We start from the raw sequence: 22,372 nt of genomic DNA on the forward strand, positions 1-22,372 counted from the left end.
CATCTTCTATATACATTTTTCTAATTTGGGGAGGGGAAGGGAAATAACAAGATACTGAAACAAGGATACAGGATGACCCATTGTAACAATGAAATGTACAAGACACTATGTTGAAAACGAACTTTACAACTTAGGGCGGGGAAAGGAGTTGAGAAGGTGGGAAGGGAAGGGATGGTAGAGAAAAACAAAGGAGGAGGCAACAATGCTCTATAGGAAATGTACTCATTACCTTGCTCATGTAGCTGTAACCCTCTGTACAGTATCTTTACAATAAAATATATATTAAAAATATGCTGGATATCTTCATAAGCACAGGTCGGTCACAGCTGTAATGAGAAAAGGAGGAAAGACAGTCTTTTTTTTAAATGTTTTTTATTGTAAAAATACTGTACAGAGGGGTTACAGCTACATGAGCAAGGTAATGAGTACATTACCTATCAAGCGTTGTTGCCTCCTCCTTTGTTTTTCTCCTACCATCCCCTCTCCCCACCTCCACAACTACAGTCCCCCCCCGCCCCCTCTTCCACCCCCACCCTTATCTCCCCCCCCCACACACCTAAATTGTAAAGTTTGTTTTTCAACATAGTGTCTTGTACATCTCATTGTTGCAATGGGTCAACCTGTATCCTATTTAAACATTTTGTTTTTTCCCTTTCCCTCCCCAAATTAGATTGACGTCAAATACAGTGAAAACAGGGGTTATACCATGGGGGAGGGCCATATAAAGCAACAAAAAAAATCACATGGAACATTATAAGTACATTAAAAACAATAGCAAGAAAGAAAATACCACTTGTGTCCCTATCTTACGCTTCATTTCGCTAATATCATCTTATCTGTCTTGACAGACATCTCTGCGATATTTTTCATAAAACACTTAACACAATATTTGAAAATTATGAATAAACTATGCTTTTTACTTTGTGTTGTTACTGGCATTAGCTGTTGTCTTTATTAACACCACTGAATAAATCATCGTGATGGCACTCAAATAATTGTTTCATAATCAAAATCATGAGTCGGTGTTTTGTTTTATCCTAATACACTTTCTGGCTAACATTCAAATCTCCTGTCATTAATTTCCTTTGCTGAAACAAATCTCTAGATGTTGTGTGAATGTTTATTGTGTTTTAGAGTGAAGAGAGCAGTGCAGGTCCTACAAGGGCATCAGGTCTCTGCTATTTGCATTTCACACTTGACCCTTGAGTTTGCTTCAGCCTAAGGCTGTGGTATGACACATCTTGCTTTTAATGTAGTCACATGCCTTGTAGTGCTTGATTTAAAAAAAGAAGAAGAAGGAGAAGGAGAAGTAAGGCCCATGCCCCAGGGTTCAGCTAATATCTAGCTCTCTGAGTTAAGGCCAACTCTTCATTTTTAAAAATGTCAGCAGATTCTAAATGCAACTATTAGCTATTTCCTTTTACTATTGACCTTGGTTCAGTTAAACTAATTGTTATCCTTTCATCAGACTATGATTTGGCAAGGGGAAAAAAAAGGAAAATACTATACCACTAGAGGAATTAGAGTACTCTCTATGTAAACAGTATGTGAGCATTACTGTCTCCAAGGTGATGGTAGTTTATTTAAAGCCAAGTAGAAGTGCATAATTTGTAATAAAATTCAATGTCGAGGCCTCAAAAAGTTTAAATTTAAATACATTTATGACATATGGATCTCTAGTTCGTAATTGTCATTTATTTATTCTCTAATACAGTATGCTCTAGGTAGACACTACCTACTAAGGGTGCAATATGTAGAGATCAAGCTCTCCCCTTTGGTGTTATCTGGGAAGGATGTAGATACTTGTGAAGAGCTATAGTACAGTAATAACATTGTCTATTATAGTAATATTTCCTACTCTAGTAATATTTCCAAGTATGGTAATATTTGCTACTATAGTAACATTTACGACTATAATAACATTTCCTGGGGCTAGGAAGGTGGCTCAGTGGTAGAGCGCTTGCCTTGCATGCCTGAGGCCCTGGGTTTGATTCCTCAGCACCACATAAGCAAAAAGAAAAAGCTGGAAGTGGCGCTGTGGCTCAAGTGGTAGTGCACTAGCCTTGAGCTGAAGAGCTGAGGAACAGCGCCCAGGCCCAGAGTTCAGGCCCCACAACTGGACCCAAAAAAAACAAAAACAAAAAAAATAACAGTTCCTATTCCTAACATACCTTACTGTGGTAACATTTACTACTATGAGTTTTCTATTGTGGTAACACTTCCTACTATATGAACATATCCTACTGAGGTAACTAGTACAGTATCATTTCCTACTATAACATTACCTACTGTGGTAACATTTCCTGATGTGATAATACTATCTGCTGTAATATTTCTTTTTTTAAAATAAATGTAATTCATTTTATCTTTTTTTTAATTAGCCCATTTTTTTTAAATTGTAATAACATTTCTTAAGTGGTAACATTTCCTACTGTGGTAATGCTTTCTACTGTGGTGACATTCCTATTGCTTTCTATGTATCCATGCTCTATGATCAAGGGTGGGGAACATTCAGCCCACAGGTTCTATGAGTCCCATAAAATCATTTGGTGCATAATGCTATAGACACACATGCTTCTCCTATGTTTCTTACTGGCTGCCATTGGCCATCTACCTGTATTTATAATTTGAATGACTGATGAATGATGTTAAATATGCAAATGTCCTTGACAAAAAGAAGATTCTTATTCATATGCTGCATATTCTCTTTACTGACATTCATTGTTTTTTTGTTTTATATTTACTGGTTTGTAGTCAGAGCCTCATGCTTTTTCAGCTTTCTTTGCTTGCTTGCTTGGTTAGCTCTTTACCAGTAGAGCCACACCTCTAGTTTGACATTAGTGGTTAGTTTCGAAGATGGAATCCCATGGACTTTTCTGTCCTAGTTAGTGTCAAACCACAGTCCTCAAGATCTCAGTCTCCTAAATAGCTAGAGTTACAGGCTTGAGCCACTATTGCCAGGCTCATTCATTGGTTTTAATATTGGAAGCAATCCTGGTACATAATTTTTTATGGGAATGCTATCATAAATATTTAAAAATCAGTGCAAAAAATAAAATCAATGTAGTGACTTCCTGTGGTCTCACAGTTGGAAATGGATCAGAGTTGAGATTTCAACTGGAGTCTTCTGATCCTCAGGCACACACCCATTCCTTTAAACTTCCACTGTGATGAGTCAAGAGGGATATGAAATGCAGCTGTTTATGTAGTTTACTTGTTTGTTTCTTTTGTCAGTCATGGGACATAAACTCAGGGCCTGGGTGTTGTTCTTGATCTTTTGTGTTCAAAGCTAGCACTCTACCACTGCAACTGAAACTGGCAGTTAATTGTAGACAAGAGTCTCATGAACTTTCCTGCCCTGGCTGACTTTGAGCCAGGATCCTCAGATCTCAGATTCCTGAGTTGCTAGGATTACAGGCATGTACTTATTTGTTTTTATTTTGGGTAATAATGATGTTTGAACTCAGCGCTCCACACTTGCTAGGCAGGCACTCTACCATGTGAGCCATGCCTCTAGCTCTTTTTCACTCCATTTATTATTTAGATTAGTGTCTTTGTTTTTTGCCCAGAGCAGGCCTGGATTGTGATCTTCCTATGTATTTTCTTGCCATAGCTGGGGGTAATATTCATACACCAACATATACCCAACTTTTTCTATGATGATGATGCCTCATAAACTTTTTTGTCTAGGCTGGTCTTAAACTCCCGTGTTCCTGAATTTTTCCTCCTGAGTATCAATAATTAAAGCTGTGAGTCCATTGGCACCAGGTCAAGAATGAAGTTTTCCCCAAGTGTGAGAAACAGCAGCTGCTGGAAACCAGGTGATAGTCCGAGATCTTCTCCCCAGGGCCCATCACCCCACTTTCACAGTGATAAATGATTGCGTTCCTGGATACATCTTGGTGCTTTGGATTCATAACCTTCATTTGGAGCCTGTCATCTTCTCCATATACATTAAGAAGGGGCTACAGATGCTCTACATAGGCTCAAATATGCTGCTGCTGTTTTGTTTTAATTCTATCTGCTTTTCCAATTATTGTTGCCTGGTGTGTTGCTGGCTTTCTATTTATTGTAAAGATGTAAGTTTGCATTTGCAAGTAAATGTATTTAAATTACTAAATAAATCAGAGGAAAGTGGTGAGGGGTAAAGGAAAGGTTGACTGTGCTAAAATTTAGAGAGCCATTGTAAATTGTAGTCAGCTCCTCCTAAGTGTCTTTATTAGTAACTGGGGATTCACTTTCCCTCCATCCCATTCAGCCTCTTGCTTCTTCCAACCCCAGAGTATAATAATAAGATGAATTTTAATTTCTAGAGAGTACATTCAGTTGACAAAGTCATTGCACCAAGGTCTACAGTAAGATGAAATATCTGCTCTTAACCAGTTAGTTCATTCAGGATTCTATGGGCAGGCTGTGCCTAGCCCTGGCTCTATGGATGGATGGCCCCAGCTTGTTGGAACTTGCACCATGCCAAGATTTTGCTCTGTGTCTGCTACAGGTTGATGGTTCAGTAGTTTTGTCTGTCTTTCTTATTCCCATAGACTGTGGCTCAATGCCAGGACTTTCCCCACTTGTGGTAGCAGAGATGGTGTCCATTTGCAATAGGCAGGGCACTTGGCTGGAATTCAGTCAAGGAAGGAAAGCCTCTATTACTCTGTAACACTGAAACACATGGTTGTATTTTTCAATAAAAATGTTTAGTTTCAAGTGTAGACAGAGGGCTGGGGGTATATCTGACTGGTAGAACATTGCCCAACACATATCATAACCTAGGTTTGATCCCCAGCCCTGCAAAATAAATAAACGAGTAAGAGTAGATAGATGTTAGACTTTCTTACAGGAAGTTGAGAGGTAATTATTTTTCCACTAATCTATTTGAAAGAGGTATTTCTGATCTTAAGATTTCCTAAATCTTAAAAATAACCCTCCTTTGTAAATTTTAGTCTTTAATCACATAGCTTAGGTATTATAGGAAGAGCTCAGGAATTATACAGAGATTTTATTAATTAATACATGTCAAAAAGAGAGTCACAAATTGCAAATTAAAATTCTTTTTTGCTACAATTATTCATATCCCAGCCTGTCATCTCTAAAATTGTGTCCTGAGCTTTTCAATCACATCCAGAGAAGTGTATGTGCTCTGACTTCTGAGGGGAGGATTTTAAAAAGTCACAGCTTTCCAGGGAGGACACTTGCGATTTTATTTTATTTCGCTTTATATTATTTTGACAATACAGATAATAAAACAACTACCCTAAGTGCCAAAGCAGCCCTGTCCAAGAAGTCCCTGAGACTCTTTATCTCCAATGAGTCACCAAAAACCCATAAATATATAAATGTAAAAAATGGTTATCTTAGTGTCTTATACATCTCATTTTACAATGTTGAAAAACAAACTTTACAATTTAGGCGGGGGAGTGTAGTTGTGGAGATGGTAGGGAAGGGATGGCAGGGGAAAAACAAAGGAGGAGACAACAATGCTCGACAGGAAATGTACTCATTACCTTCCTCATCTAACTATAACCCCTCTGTACAGTATTTTTACAATAAAAAACTTACTTAAAAAGTGGTTATCTTTTTTAAAAAAGTGGTTATCTGAAGTGCTAGAGAAATATATCAAGTTCATTCAAAGAAATGCGATTTCAGTTTGCCTAGAGATGACAGTTTGAGTACTGAGATTCTTTTTGTTTGCAAATTGTAATATTTATCATTTTTATTTTTTTTGTAAAGGTGATGCACAGGGGTTGCAGTTACATAAGTCAGGTAATGAGCACATTGAGATTCTTGTTGTCATCCAGTCCCACTTCTTTTGCTATTGCAGTGTTGTGGGCTTTGACTACCTTTATCCAGGACATTAGAAGATAACAGAGACTACTCACTGCGGTCACTAGACCTGAGCCTCAAATCCCCTTTTTACCAGCATCCCACTTTGTGCCTCACCAGGCAAGAGTAGCTGCCGTCAGTTGCTTTGGTGCTATAGCCATAAATAGTTTATATAGATCTAATAAAAATGCAGTACTCTGAACAACCAGGAGAGAAATGTGGGCAGAACACAAAGAAAGTTCAGAGCCTGCATGCCCCAGTGACTTCATCTTCCTCCTTCCAGGGTGATGATTTTAGTCATTTTACGTGTACAGTTTTATTCATAAGATAAAGGGAGGAAAAATTCTATTTCAGAAGCTTCTAAAACACTTGACCCTGCACTGCTTGGAAGCCTATAGTACATTACATGCAGCCTTGACCTGAATTCCATTCTTTCTGAGAGCCTTTCTATTGAATAGGGTTTTTTTCTTTTTTAATATCTAGGAGCTGTGGCATTTTTAACAGACTGCATCATTTTGGAGTAACATTCTCTTGAGGTGGGCAACTGAGATGTATAATTATATCCTGTGGAAAATAATGGTGGAATGAAAGGTGGGGAGGAGGTTATTGAATCACAAAAACATGTTTCCTATTCCAAAAAAAAAAAATGACAGCATGCAGGATGTTCAATTTCCTTCTGCTCTGAGCCCAAGGAGAGAGCGGCGTCTTAAAGCAGGGAAGTCATTGGTATTCACTGGAGCTTACCCCATTTCTTTTTTATTGTTTCAGAGACTTATTACTCTTGCAGAGTGCTTCCCAGTTTCGCTGCCTTTTCTCAGTATATACGGGCCAAGGTAGTCAGAGGAAACACTTTAATTACATCTTAAGCAGAATGAGAGCATATTTATGAAAATTCTAACAGAAGGTACAGTGAGACCATTAACTTAAATCCCCAAAATACATAAAGTAGGTTTTTTCATATTAAAAAATAGTTGGTCTATTAAATTGTATCTGTGTATTTAAAATCTGCCCCAAACACTAAATATTGCCTAAATGTGCATATGGTATTCGAAATTCCCTCTGTAAAAAGTACTGGGAGTATGGCCTGTCTCCATCTCTGTCCCAGGCTTATCCTGAAGTCACTGGACCTGGGTGGGCTCCTCAGTCACCCAGTGGGGAGCTTCTCTCTCCCTGCCTAGCCATCATTTCTACTCTCTCCTAAGGTCTCCTTCCCACATCATCTGTGCTTTGGTTGAATTTGATTTCTGGCGAACATGCTCATAATTTTGTCAAATGAAAACTATAGGTGAGAGATAGAGGAGGAATTGGAGGCTGTTTCTTACACTTGAACATAATAGAGAAATGTAAGGAGCAGAAAAGCAAAGTTTCCCCAGTTGTTGGCATATGTTTAGAAAACTCTGCCTTCTTTGAAACAAAGCTCTTTTATCTTGGCAGAAGCAGGGTTCAAAATCTAGTTGCCTCTGCTTTCAACAAAGTGGATGGGAACCGTTCCTCTCTAGACATGATGCAGAATATGTGGTGATTATTCCTTCCCAGGAATACTGGTTCAAAATGGAATTGTAATCAAAGCATTCATTCAATTTATGTCATTTTAAAAGAACTTTTCTAATTTTTGACCTCTCTAACATGAAAAAGACAACTAAAGAAACTTTTGTTCTTGACAAAGGAAAAGGAACCGGAGGAGAATCTTATAAAATATGCTATGGTCTTGCTTAACTTATTTTAAGAGCCAAGCCTGGTACTGCACACTTGTAATCCCATCACATGAAAATGTCAACTTCAAGATCAACCAACCTAGGCTACATAGTGAGTTCCCAGGCAAGCTTGCACTATACATAATGAGTCCTGGGGACAAAAGCCAAGATGTATATTTAAAAGGACATAATAGATTTATCAGATACAAATTACATGTTACCCCAAGTTATTAATATTCTACTGCAGATTCACTGGTTTATGGATTTGTTAGGACTGTCTGTATCTTTTGGTTGGCAAAAATAAAACAAAAGAAGGTTATGAGAGAAGCCCCAGTTTCTTGGGGGAAGGAGAAATAAAGTACATCTGCTGCACCTGAATCACACCTATATGTGTCAGACCTGGCTCTATCTAGGTGTGAAACTATGATCTCCAACCAGTATTCTGGTCCAAATTACTATGCTTGCTCTGAGAAATCCCAACTGAGGAAAGCTACCAGGAATCCACAATGTAAAAGACACATGTATTTCATCAGCTTCTCTGAGTGTCCAGTGACTCTGGAGCTGTAGATGCTTTTGTTTCCTACCTAGCAATTCAAACAGTTGACTTTTCTCCTGCTTTAGGCAAAAGAGGGAGTTTGGAGTCTAAAAGTAAGTATTTCCATTGATATTTTGAAATATACTCTAACAAAAATTGGTAATATTTAAAACTGGGTCTGTCTTAGCAAAAAAATAAATCTTCACAACAAAAGCCAAGGCAGCCAAGACAGAAAGCTGATCTGGCTCCCATAGATCTATTACTAATTTTCCAAGTCAAGAATAGGAACTGTGGCCTTCATAATGCAAATGTATTCGTGGGGAGATTGGGAGCAAGTGCATTCCAGAAAATTTGAGACTATATCTGTAGGGCGTCAAGGGAAGGTGGCATCCATGTATGGAATTAATAGTCATCTGATCTGCTTCTCACAGCATACCTTTTGTTTTGTTTTGTTTTGCTTTTGTGTTTTCTTAATACATTTTTCCATTTATATAGATTCATACAATTTCTTCTTTTTTATATTTTTTATTGTGAAAATACTGTACAGAGGGGTTACAATTACATGGGCAAGATAATGAGTACATTTCTTATCAAGCATTGTAGCCTCCTCCTTTGTTTCCCATTCCCATCCCTTCCCATCCTCCCCTCCCTCCAATCCTCCCTGCTACCCCCACCCCCCGCACCAAAGTTGTACAGTTCATTTTTTGACATGACGACTTGTACATCTCATTATTGCAATGGGTCCACCTGTATCCCTATTTAAATTATTTGTTTTTCCCCTTCCCCTCCACAAATTATACCGACATCAAATACAGTGAAAGCAGGGGTTATACTGTGGGGGAGGGACATACAAAGCAACAAAGAAACCATCTTATAAATGTGTTAGAAACAATCGCATGAAAGAAAAAGAAAACATTTGAATACATATCTTAGGGTTCATTTCACTAAATCACCTTATCTGATTCATACAATTTCTATAGGAGAAAGTTGGGAGATATACAGCAAAAAAGTCACCTTCTCTTGCAATCAAACACATCACCCAACAAAAATAACTATTTTATTAAAAATTAACAGGCAAACTTTTTTATATTACCTTGTTTTGAGCTTTGATTTGCAGATAACTTGGAAAGCAGTTATTGGTCATGTTTATTTAAGTAGACAGATGCTGTCTCCTCCTGCAACATCACTGTCAGGATTGGGGTAGTTCCAAAAGAGCCAGGGCTTGAGTTAGAACACACTGAGGTCCTGCACTATCTCATGGCCCTTAGCTGTAAGCCAGGAGGTCACCCCTCCATGCCAGCCTCTCCTTCCGTGAGGATCAGTTGAAACCATGGACTGACTTACAAACATTTGTTCTTATCTGACATCATCAGAATAAGAGCTCAGAGATAAACAGCACTTGGGCCTCATCCTTAGGAAAACATTCTAGAAAGTGTAGTGCTCAATTGGAATGAGATTGGTTATTTTCCCCTGTGTAGATTTGTATCTTCTTGCTGGGCACCAATTAAATGAAAACAATGAAATTACAATAACTGTTTTTAAGTGAAAAAGCTCTTGGATATCCTATGATTAGCACACTTTTTTTTTCCATGCTAAGGAAACACAGCTGTTGTGTAAGTCCCAAACCCTACAAGAGAGCCTCTGCTTGTTAAGAGTGGGAAGAGATGTGTGGGGCTCAGGTGTGGCGATAGCTTGGGTCACCTGGGAATGTCTTTCTGAGGAATTGAGGTCACGGGTTTATTGGAAGATTTCAAAGTCTCCCTCTAAGTCACTCTTCCTTCTTTCTACAAAACACACACACAGAGAACTTTTTAGATAGGTGGAAAAGGCAGAGGGAAGTGAAATTGGTAATTAAATCATGACAAATGCAAAGTAGAAATACATTGTTGAAAGTCAAATAATAGTTATTACTCAACAGTGAAATAATTGTCATTCATAGACTAACAAAGACACTATTCAGAACAAGAGTCTCTGACTTTAATATCCCTGAAGCTATTTTTAAATGCATATTATACAGCAGAAGAGAAGTTAAAGTTTTGTGGCTTGATCCATGTTTATAATTCTGATTATATAATGGTCTTATTTTTTTTGTTTTTGACTTCAAGTGTTTTATTTGCTCAATTTATTAATAGCTTGAAATATTTTTTGTTTTCTTGTCTTGCATCCTACAGTATTTTGCCCTTCAACTAGCAGTGTGAAGTGTGTCTCTGTAAACTTGCTGTTTACACACACTTTGTTTTATTATGAAACTAAAGTTTTTTTATGATAATATGGTACTGATTATGACCATGGCATTAGGGGTCTTTTAAGTAGATGGATAGTTTAAAGCTCAGCTCTTATATATGTAGTGATGTCTTCATGTTTGCACATGTTATCAAGGGGTGTCTTTTCATCTAGACAGTGGCTTGGATACATGGAAGATGAGTCTACAGGACAGGAGTGGACAGAGCTGACATCAAAGAGTCTGCAGTGGTAGCTGAGCAATAAAGGCAGAAGCAATGCCAATACCCCTCAGGTCATGTAAAGCACCACCCAGGTGAAATCTGTGACCTGTGAAGAGGCAAGGCTAGAGTTTGAATGTCACTTTCCCCCCAGGGATCCATATGCTTAGAAGCTTGGTTTTCATTGTGACCATGATGAGAAGTGGAACCATGGAGAGAGTCTCATGAGAGGTTCTTATGTGAACTGGGGGTGTGTTCTGGAAGGGATGTGCAACTGGAGATTCTTGGACTTCCTGTGTGATGACATGATCACTCCCACTTGTGTGCATTCCACCTTGACCCTCAATAGAGGCTTCATTATTAGGCCCTCACTAGAGGTCAAACAAATGGGGCTACCTGATCTTGGGAGAGATTCAGCCTCCAAATCTGTGACCTAAATAGAGCTCATTCTAGTAAGTAGCCTATTTCAGATATTTCATTATTATAGTGGAAAATGGAACTGATACAGGCAGGTTTTTCCAAGTCTTAGAACCTTTCACACACTGAAACTGTAGAATAAAGCTTCATGTTGAGGTCAAAGCCAAGACATACTAGAAATCAACAATATAGTCCTTCATTCTCCAGCTAATTATTGAACTCAAACTATGAGACACAATCTCCAGACACCTCCCCCCAAGAAAAACGAACATCCAGGCTCTGCTCTCAAAGACTCCACAGCGTGATAACAGAGAGAGCCGTGGGAACAGCAGAACAACATGCCAAGCCATCTGCTACATGAAGGATCCAAGTATAGTATGACATGCAGGAGGGCAGCTGCAGCAGCACTGGGGCAGTTTACTGCATAAGGAAGCGCTGAGCCCATACATAAAATAAAAACAGATTTCTGCTTCCCCAGGAAAACACCAAATGGCAGATGATGCAGGTGGCAGCAGGAGGGACGGAGGTCCCGGGGACCCAGGCTTGGAAGGGCATGACAGCTTCCGTGGAGGCTTCAGTAGTGGCTTCTGGGGTCGAAGTTGTGGCCGCGATACAGGCTGAGTTCACAGCTGCGGGGGTTGTCAAGGCAAGGCCGAAGACAAGGAATAGATCCTATCACCAAACTGGGCCGCCTGGTTAAGGATATGAAGATCAAGTCTTTGAAGGATCTATCTTTTCTCCCTGCCCATCAAGGAGTCTGAGATTATTGACTTCCTCCAGGGGCATCACTAAAGGATGAGGTGTTGAAGATTATGCTCAGTATAGAAGCAGCCTCGAGCTGGCCAGTGCACCAGGTTCAAGGCATTTGTAGCCATTGGCAATACAATGGCCATGATGGTCTGGGGGTTAAGTGCTCCAAGGAGGTTGCCACTGCCATCCTAGGGGCCATCATCTTGGCCAAGCTCTCCATTGTACCTGTGTGGTGAGGCTACTGGGGGAACAAGATGGGCAAGCCTCACACTGTTGCATGCAAGGTGATAGGCTATGCAGTTCTGTGCTGGTCCACCTCATCCCCATCCCCAGAGCCACTGGAATCGTGTTCACTCCTGTCCCCAAGAAGCTGTTGATGATGGCTGGTATCCATGCAACACCTCAACCGAGGGCTGTACTGCTACCTTGGGGAACTTCGCCAAAGCCACCTTTGATGCTATCTCCAGGACCTACAGTTGCCTGACCCCTGACCTCTGGAAAGAGACCGTGTTCACCAAATCTCATCAGAAATTCACTGATCATCTTGTGAAAACTCACACCAGAGTCTCTGTGCAGAGGACCCAGGCTCCAGCTGTGTCTGCAACATAGAATTTTATATAAGAATAAGAAAGTGAATCAAGCCTGTTAAAAACTTTAAAAAAAATAGATTATATGGAACCATGAGTCTTCACAAAATGTAGGTGAAAGATAGAAGTGGCCAAGATGATAGGATGGAGACTAGAGGTGTAAGGAATTGATTCCATTCAAGAGAGAACTGGAAAGCCAACATGGGTTGGACCACATTTTCCTGATGACCTATTCTATGCTACTGAAGCATTTCAGAGTGTGCCTTTGTTCTTCTACTGTACTTTATTGTTTCTTCCTGATCTTCTCTTCTACCTTCCCAACTGGTGTAAAATAGGTAGGATGGTAGCTGTGACAAAGACAAGGAATTGGTTTTACTAAATCTTTCTTGCTGCCATTCTTCTTCCATAACCTCCGTGCAAAGGGTCATGTGCAAACTGTCATGCAGACCAAAGTAGAAATAAAACCACAGGGGTTTTTTTCACTTGTCCTTTTATAGCAACAAGTTTCATTATAACTGAAGCAGGAAAAAATATATCCAATAACAAAAAGATTAAAGACCATAGGCATAATAATGCCAAATCCTTAAATAAATGGACATCTAAGCTTCATTCAAAATGAAGAGAAAACTCAGAGTAGATTACATGATTTTAGCCTTGAAGTCATGAAGTTTTAGCTTACTAACCTTCTTTTCAGTTAGCAATTAGGGAGAAAAAAGATATCTTCTTATTTCTTATAAGAATATTGAAAGAGTAATATACTTAACAAATTGAGAAAAATGTTCAATTTTTTCTGTATAAAATATTCAGGTTAGGATAGGCATGAATATGGGATGGTTTTTGTTAGGTTATACAAATAAATATCCACCACTGTTTTTAATCTGATATTTAACTCAAGGAAAACAAAGCTGAGCAAAAGCTAGATAAAATAGTTAAGGGGTAACAGGTTAAAGATCTAAGTGGAGTTGGGAGACATGGTATGGGGGGGGGGAATAATGGAAGGAGTAACATTGATCAAGATTCATTGTACTCATAAACTGACACACTGAATTGAAATCCCATGGTATAACAAAAGATGACAAAAATATTTTTAAAAATAAACATGAATGCACCTAAAAAACAGTACAAGAATCGATTATCTCTTTCCTGTGGCCATTCTTTTCTGCTTGACCATTATTCCATATTTTTAAGGGCCTCCTCCCTGGTTAAGATCTTTCTGTTCCCTGGGTCAAATTGTAATGCTTAGTGTCACTTCCTCTTCCTTCCAGAGCTTCTTTGAAGGGCAGTCTGCACCATGGGATTCTGCTAAGAAAGATGAGAACAGAATGAAGAACAGATATGGGAATATCATTGCATGTAAGTGTTAGCAGTGTAATTGTGCTGTTATATAATTTTCTTATGCGGTTGACCACCAGACTTGTATGGTGAGAATTTACAGTGCAATTACTGCCTGCTGCAAGAGCTGCTGCTATGCTCGTACTAAAGGAAGGAAAAATTATCTGAATATCCCTGCTATGTCAATGCACTCTCTCTGTGGGCCCAGTTTCACCTTTAGATTTAAGGTTTGGGTAACATAGGTAATGTTAAAATGCTGAGGAGGAAAACACATTATACAAGGAGCAAACATCCTATTCCTAATGTTACCCGGCTGCTGTCTGAAAATGAACAGAAATAATGATGCACAGCACGCCATGTGCCAGGAGCTTGGAGTGTGGTGCACACATTAGCTCATTAATCCTCTGGACACTGGGTTAGGTAGGTCAGTAATAGCCCCATTTTAAGGGCAGGAAAGCGAAACTCTGAAGTTAAATGATAGTCCCCATATCACAATACTCATTAGCAAAAGAGCAAGGATTATATCTCAGAAATTCCCAGTGCCAGTGAAGCTGAATGTTACCAATCCATAATGCCTTGGACGGGTTTTAAATCAAGCCCAGCCTCATTAATGTTCCGTAACGATGTGGAGACTTGTGGTAGATTGATGGGCCTCCTTCTCCCAGGGCTCGAGCCATCCATCCCATGTATTAAACTGCTCCAAATCATCCCTGACTGCATCAAGGTAGTGCAGAGCCCACTGTGGGGGCCTAACAGAATTAAGACTATTGACAAAGGAACGTAAACTGAACAACAGTGTGCAGCTAGGCCCAGAGAATATCGCACTCATCATGTCTTATTACTTATAAAGAGAACAAACTTAGAAGGTTAAGATATTCCAGGGGAGCAATATATTAGCTTTATTGATTGTGAAGGCACAGTTAAATTCAGTTTGGCTGAGTTAACATTTCTTGGTTTGACAGTTCTATTTCTCTCACAGTGATTGTACCCCGAAAACATTTTCTGATTTTCAAAATGTTTCTGTCTGGTCAAGCCCCAGGAATTCAGCTCTTACAAGTGAAGAGCTGATTTTAACTTTGTGTCTGTACTGGGCCTTGAACTCAGAGCCTGGGTGTTGTCCCTGAGATTTTTTTTTGCTCAAAGCTAGCACTCTGCCAATAGAGCCACTGATGTACTTCTGGCTTTTTGCTGGTTAATTAGAGATAAGAGTCTCATGGACTTTGTTGCCTGGGCTGACTTCAAACTGCAATTCTCAGATCTTAACCTCCTGAGTAGCTAGAATTACAGTCATGAGCCACCAGTGCCTGGCTGATTTTAATTTTATACTTGTGATTTTGAATTTGAATGGTATGAGATGAACATCTATCATATAGGTCATTACAAATGTTGATTCTGTTGCAAAGCAAACAGGGTGGAACTACGTAGAATATGAAATAACTGGACAGTCTTGTTTTCTTTCCCTTAGGCCACCAGTAAAGCCAAATACGGGCTTTGCAGGGTATTAGTAATGCTGGATTTGTGTATGTGGTAATGGTTTGTTTTAAAGCATGCCATACTTACGGCACTGAGGCTGTCCCAGTCCCGGTCTTTTATATACTGTCCCAGTCCCAGTCCTTTGTAACCCTCCTTGAGGGTTAGAGTTTGATTATCCCATGATGAATTAAGTTGGTACTTAAACTTCAACCATCTCTCTCATCTCCTTCATCTCCCAGACCCCTGAAATAAAGACACAGATTAAGTAAAAGCCACACACAAACGTGCACTTAAAGCAGGTGCTTTGGTCCCTAGGTTGAATCCAAAGCCTGCAATCCATTCAGAGATTCTGGAACTGCCTCTGTTAGGCTCCTGCAGCATCTCTGTTCTGATAGCTCTGTGCCTGGTGTCTAAGAAGGGCAGCAGGGACACTACCTAATTAATTATTTGTTCATTGGTTGTTTATTACTTATTGTCACATAGCTCAGGATGGACATAGAGAGAGCAGGTTATTAGAGGACTTTTTTAAAATAATGGGACAGGCGTGAGAAAGGGCATGGATGCTCACATATCACCTGGTCCAGTAGAGAAGCTGGGTAGAAGGTCTCACCCCCTGAAGAAAGCAGAACAAGAGATATATAAGTGGCTAATATAACTCCCAACACTGAACAACAAAACATATATTGTCTATTTTGTGTAGAACCATAAAAACCACAAATGCCACTTGATTATGGCATATTTTCATAGGGATAACTTAATCTTCATTTTTCAGGTTGAGATGTGACTTGTCTATAATCTCTGAAGTACATAATTGTCCTTTTACGATTGAAACAAAAGGGATTTCCCTAGGTAAATTATTGAGAAAAATGTGCTTTTGTAGACTTGGGGAGAGGTATAGTCCTGCAGGATGGCATGGTCTGATATTGACTGTTTCCTTGCTATGAAAAGTTTGCAGGCTCTCACAGTGTTCTGAGTGGCTCCTCTCCTTTAAAATTCTGGTTGCCTCCTGAGTCCTGCCCACCTTGCCACAACTTGACCCTCTGTATGTGTGGTATGCAGCCGTGTCACAGGAACATTGAACATGGTCTCCTGCTTATTTCATCTCATGGCTAGACAGATTATGTTCTTAAACAGACCCTTCATTCAATAAATATATTATTGATCACTTGCTGTGTGCCAAACACTATGTTAGGCACTACTATAAATAGAAGATTCAATGTAACTGAGTACTTACCCATAACAATTACAGTCTAGGTCCACTTCTAGTTTTTGAGTGATTAATTGAAGATAAGAGTCTCATGGAGACTTCTCTGCTCAGACTGGCTTCAAACCACAATCCTCAATTTCATCCTCCTGAGTAGCTAGGATTGGAGGCATGAACCACCAGCACCTGGCATATCTTATGGTTTTAGAGGCTGGGAAACCCAACATCAATATGGACAGACTAGGTGATGGATGAGAGCCTCTGCCATCTGCCTTGGATGGTACCTTGTAGCTGTGTCCTCCAGCAGAAGACACCACATAGGGAGAGTGGAAGTGTGAAAGGGCCTCACTAATTCCCTCTAGCCCTTCAATAAGGGACCCGACCTACCTAAAAGGTAGACTACATGGCCTAATTAACTTCTTCAGACCCTACCTCTCACAACTATTGCATTGGGGATTAAGTTTCAAGATGAATTTTGAAGGGAAACAACCTTCACACACTGTCACCAGGCCAGCCAGTCTCAGTTCAGCTGCTTCACTTATCACGTTAGTACAAAATCAGACAGAGAGCACAGGAACAAATGGGCACATGTTCCAATAAAACATTATTGCAAATCCTGGCAGGGCACTAGAGTTGACCTAGAGGTTATAGGACACTGATTCCTGGTTCAGTGGATAGATGCCATAAGGAAAATCTGTCATTTCATACCCAGATCCTATTTCTATCACCACCCAGATCATCTTCAGCTCTCAGAACTCAACCAATTATTTCAGCACCGCACATGTAAGAACTGAATGACCTGTGCTTCAGGCACAATGAAATCAGAGGTTTCACAGGTTAAAATCAGTGTGTTGCCCTCATCTGTGGGCCAGGCTAGACCACACCATACTTGCATGAAATAGTAGATATCAGGTCCATAAGGGAGTAGGAATCACATTGTGCATACACTGGTGAGAATCAAGAGGAAAGGGTGGGTTGGGAAGGAGGAATGAGATGACCAGGAAGGATCTTTTGGGCAAAAAAGGACAAGTATGAGTTAGAAGATAGAACTTGGAGTCCTTGTCTACTGTGCCAGTGACCTTGGCTGAGTCATATGCTTCCCAATGCCAGGATTTCCAACGTACATCGCTAGTTGTAGAAATGAACTGAAATGTCAAATGAAAACAAATCATTTAAATAGGGCTACAGGTGGACCCATTGCAACAATGAGATGTACAAGTGTTATGTTGAAAAGGAACTTTACAACTTTGGTGCGGGGCAGGGGGGGAGGGTTGGGGGGCAGGGGGAGGATGGGAAGGGATGGGAAGGGGAAACAAAAGAGGAGGCTACAATGCTTGATAAGAAATGCACTCATTATCTTGCCCATGTAATTGTAACCCTCTGTTCAGTATTTTCACAATAAAAAAAAAAAAAGAAAACAACATTGACTGCTATTGTCTGAATAAAGATCCAGCGTTTCTTTTGCATTACTTTTCACTACTATTAACTCTTCCTGAGCTTAGCAGTCTCATTCAAAATGAACAGAACCAAATGCTGGTGTTTCATGCCTGTAATCCAAGCTACTCAGGAGACTGAGGTCTGAGTCTCAAGGTTCTAAGCTAGCCCAAGTAGGAAAGTCCATGAGACTCTTATCTCCAATTAACCAACAAAAAGTCATAAATGGAGCTGTGGCTCAAGTGGTACATTGCTATCCTTGAGTGAAAAAGGCTAAGGATGAGCAGCATTCTTGCCCTCAGATCAAGCCCAAAGAAAGAAAAGGGGAGGGGAGGGGAAGGAAAAGCAAAAAGGGCAACATTTTGAAGTCTCAGGCTTTGAGTGATTTAGCTACTAAGTAATTACAGGACTGCCTTGCTGCCAGTGACCTGGCTTTCCCCCCACTTAGCTCTAACTTGTGTTTCTGAGTGGTTGGCCCTCACTGTAGACTTTGGTCCTAATTTGGGAGTTTGTATTTATTTTTTAACATTCCACCTATCTTCTACTCCATTCCCTCCTGCTATTTCTACAGTGTTTCCATATCAAGTTATCACGTTTTTTGTACCTTCTTAGTGCAGTGTCTAAAAGAGACTTCTCTCAACTATTCTGTCCATTATCCTCCTGTCCCTTTCCAGATCACATGAAGCCCTTCCCCGTACATCATGTTTCCTGTACTTTTCTGTGGTTTTTCTAAAATTCCTTTAGAACTATTTGTAATTTGCAGCTGGTCATTTATCTAAGTATTTTATGAAGGCTATATGGTGCCATATCAGAGATATCAATAATTTAGCCCACCTTCCATCAATTACCAATGCTTCTAAAACAGAGCATATAAATTCTTAGGTAGAGCTAGTGATCCATCCCAGCTAACCTAGGTGATTCTGATATCATATATAGGGTAGCCTAAATGGCAGAACTGTCCTGATACCATTTCCTGCCCCTGTCTATGTCAACCTGTGGTCCAAGAGGCATGTCATAGGCTGGTGTTTATCTAGCATGTGTTTCCTGGGCAATTTTAAAGAAACTACCACAGGTCTAGTACCGGCCCAGACAACTTCATTTTGTCACTTCAGACAAATTCATTTGAAACTGCTTTATTTACACAGGGTGTATCTAGGGCAGTAAAAATAAATTGAACTTATTGTTGAAGTTGTGCAAGTATTCAAAGCAGAAGAGAAAATGAGAATACTTGGCCATCCCATATTTATGTATGTGCTTATGCTTATTGATATGCCCACATATACATAATGTTAATTTCTTTATAACCATAGAAATGGTCTATTCCTCTCTTGTTGCAGACAGGTCAGTGACTCTTAATGGGAAGTCTGCCTCACTGAGCCAAGACTTTGAGGACACCATCCCCTACTACAGAGGGTGAAGAAATGGGGGATTTAGCCAACATATCTTAGATATTCTTGTTAATGTTTCTCAAAGAACATAAAGAGTGCCTATAATGATCACACTCATTGTTTTGCGTCAGTATTTGCATATAAAATGATGTTAATGATGCTTAAAAACTGTTTATTGGCTTTTGCTCTTAAGTAAGTTCAACTTTTCCCTTATTTACACTATAAATTTGCTGAGCTAGCTTTTCCAAATAGAAACTAACATCATCCTGTTTGCCATTACCACACAGACACAGCTCTCCTAATACTCTCAACCATTCCTGGTTATAATTAACCAACAAAAGGCATATACCAAATCTCCCAGCTAATGAGGCAGCCCCCTTGCAGCTGCTCCTCCTATGAGGGCTGGCAGTTAAAGAGGAGGAGACAAATCTGCAAAGCTTCTCAGGCATGCCCCTGCCTCCTATTTTCTGTGATTCACTCAACAAATACATAGTGGTCTGCCATGTGCCAGGTCCTCTGCCAAATTGAAGTCATTCTCCTCACAAATATTTACTGAGTGCTTCTTCTAAACCAGACGTTATTACACGGGTCAGAGACAGAGCAGAGAACAAAAGAAACATAATGGTTTGCAGGTAGAGCAGACAGAGCCACCACTAAATGTGCAGTGAAACAATGGAAAGAGGCACATGCAACTGAGAAAGCAAAGCAGGGAGGGAGTTGGTCCGAAGCATGAGCTGCAGCTTTTAGACAGTTGCAGAATTTCCTGAGAGGACAGAATATATGCCAGGATGTGAAACAGAGGCACTCAAGGAGGAGATGTGTCTGACCCAGTGGTGTTGGAACTATAAGACTATGGCTGCTAGAGCAGAGAGACATCCCTCACTCAGAAGCAGGTGTTAGTGGCTCATGTCTGTAATCCTAGCTACTCAGGAGGCTGAGAAAGGATCATGGTTTGAAGCCAACCCAGGCAGAAAAATTCATGATACTCTTATTTCCAATTAACTATTAAATAAAAGCAAGAAGTGGAGCTGTGGCTCAAGTAGTAGACTGCTAGCCGTGAACATAAAAGTTCAGAGACAGTGCCCAGGTCCTGAGTGTAAGTCCCAGAACACACACACATACACACATATACACACACAAATTGTCAGACTTACCTTCATAAATCTGATAATCCTAACGTTGAGAGGGAAACATAGGATGAATTAAACGATTATAGATTATTACACCAATAAGTGAAATTCAAATTAATGCACTGTGAGAGGTACAGGTATCATGAGAACACTTTGTTGGTGGTGGTGGTGATCGTGGGGCTTGAAATTTGGCCTGGGCACTGTCCATGAGGTCTTCAGCTCAAGGCAAGCACTCTCCCACTTGAGCCACAGTGTCACTTCCTGTTTTCTGGGGGTTAATGGAGATAAGAGTCTCACCGACATTCCTGCCTGAGCTGGCTTTGAACCTCCATCCTCACATATCAGCCTCCTGAGTAGCTAGGATTATAGGCATGAGCCACCCGTGCCTGGCTCTCATGAGAACTTTTGTGTGTGAGGGTTGAGTTATTAGGGGCATGGGAAGATCTCCCTGTCAAAGCGTTGCCTTTGTATAGCCTGGGTTTCTTCAAGTGATAGAGTTTGTTATATTTAATATTGGGGGAACAGCAAGTTATAATTATGATATAAACATGACTTGGATTTTGATCATATTCTATCCCTGCATAGCAACTGTATTTCTTTATTTCCTTTATAAAAGTGAACCATATACATTAAAGAAAATGTGCATGGTAACAAAACGTGGCAGAAAATCACCTAGATTTCAACATCTAAATTTACACACTGCTAGCCTTTGTTTTTGTTTCATCCTATTCTTTCTTTCTTTTTTTTTAATATATTATTTTTTTATTGTGAAAATACTGTACAGAGGAGTTACAATTACATGGGCAAGATAATGAGTACATGTCTTATCAAGCATTGTAGCCTCCTCCTTTGTTTCCCCTTCCCATCCCTTCCCATCTTCCCCCCCACCCCCCCACCCCCGCACCAAAGTTGTAAAGTTCATTTTCGGAATAATGACTTGTACATCTCATTGTTGCAATGGGTCCACCTGTATCCCTATTTAATGACTTGTTTTGCCCCTTCCCCTCCACAAATTATACCGACATCAAATACAGTGAAAGCAGGGGTTATACTGTGGGGGAGGGACACACAAAGCAACAAAGAAATAATCTTATAAATGCATTAGAAACAAACCCAAGAAAGAAAAAAAAACATTTGAATATATATCTTAGGAATCATTTCCCTAACATCACCTTATCTAACCTTTTCTGCTTTACTCAGACATATACTAGATATTGCAAATAAGGGAAACTATGGGACCTATGTTTCTTTGGGCCTGGCTTACTTCACTTAATTTTTTCCAAGTCTTTCCATTTCCTAACAAATGGGGCAATGTCATTCTTTCTGATGGAGGCATAGAATTCCATTGTGTATATATACCACATTTTCTTGATCCATTCATCTACTGAGGGGCATCTGGGTTGGTTCCATATCTTAGCTATAGTAAATAGTGCTGCAATAAACATAGTCATACTGGTAGCTTTAGTGTGGTCTTGTTTGTGAACATTTGGGTAAATGTCCAAAAGTGGGATTGCTGGGTCATAGGGGAGCTCTATGTGGATTCCTTTGGGGGGAACCTCCATACTACTTTCCAAAGTGGTTGAACAAGTTTACACTCCCACCAACAATGCAGTAAGGTTCCCTTCTATCCACATCCCCTCCAGTGTCTGTTGTTATTAGAGTTCTTGATTTTAGCCGTTCTAACTGGGGTGAGGTGGTATCTCAATGTTGTATTGATTTGCATTTCTTTTATGGCTAGGGATGTTGAACATTTTTTCATGTGTCTATTGGCCATCCTTCTTTCCTCTTCAGAGAAGTTTCTCTTTAAGTCTTTTGCCCACTTATTTATTGGGCAGTTGTTTCTTTGAGGATTCGTTGTTGGGGGATTTAATTTTTTGAGTTCCAAGTATATTTTAGATATGAGAGCCTTGCCCGTTGTATGGCTAGTGAAGATCTTCTCCCAATCTGTAGACTTTCTATTGATCTTGCTAGCTATGTCCTTTGCCATGCAGAAGCTCTGCAACTTCATGCAATCCCATTTGTCCAACCTTTCTTTGATTTGTTGTGTTTCCGGGTCTCTATTAAGAAAATTTCAGCCTGTGCCAAGGAGACCTAGGGTTTCTCCTATTCCATCCTGTAATGTTTTCAGAGTGTCTGCTTTGACTGTGAGGTTCATCCTAGTCTT

General features: G+C 39.9%; 1 protein-coding gene and 1 pseudogene across 4 annotated transcripts in view; both read left to right on the forward strand.

The window, feature by feature from the left end:
- Ptprm (protein tyrosine phosphatase receptor type M) overlaps positions 1 to 22,372 on the forward strand; it is an 845,793-nt gene that overhangs the window by 712,499 nt on the left and 110,922 nt on the right. For all 4 annotated transcript variants that reach the window (XM_042699184.1, XM_042699185.1, XM_042699186.1 and 1 more), the window contains one exon: positions 13,513 to 13,600. In XM_042699184.1, coding sequence (XP_042555118.1) covers positions 13,513 to 13,600 — 88 coding nt within the window. The remainder of the gene's footprint in view (positions 1 to 13,512; positions 13,601 to 22,372) is intronic.
- Positions 11,400 to 12,269, forward strand: LOC122124462 (annotated as a pseudogene).

The sequence above is a fragment of the Dipodomys spectabilis genome, unplaced genomic scaffold, assembly GCF_019054845.1.
Source record: "Dipodomys spectabilis isolate Male_0828 unplaced genomic scaffold, ASM1905484v1 ptg000235l, whole genome shotgun sequence".
NCBI classification, from domain to species: domain Eukaryota; kingdom Metazoa; phylum Chordata; class Mammalia; order Rodentia; family Heteromyidae; genus Dipodomys; species Dipodomys spectabilis.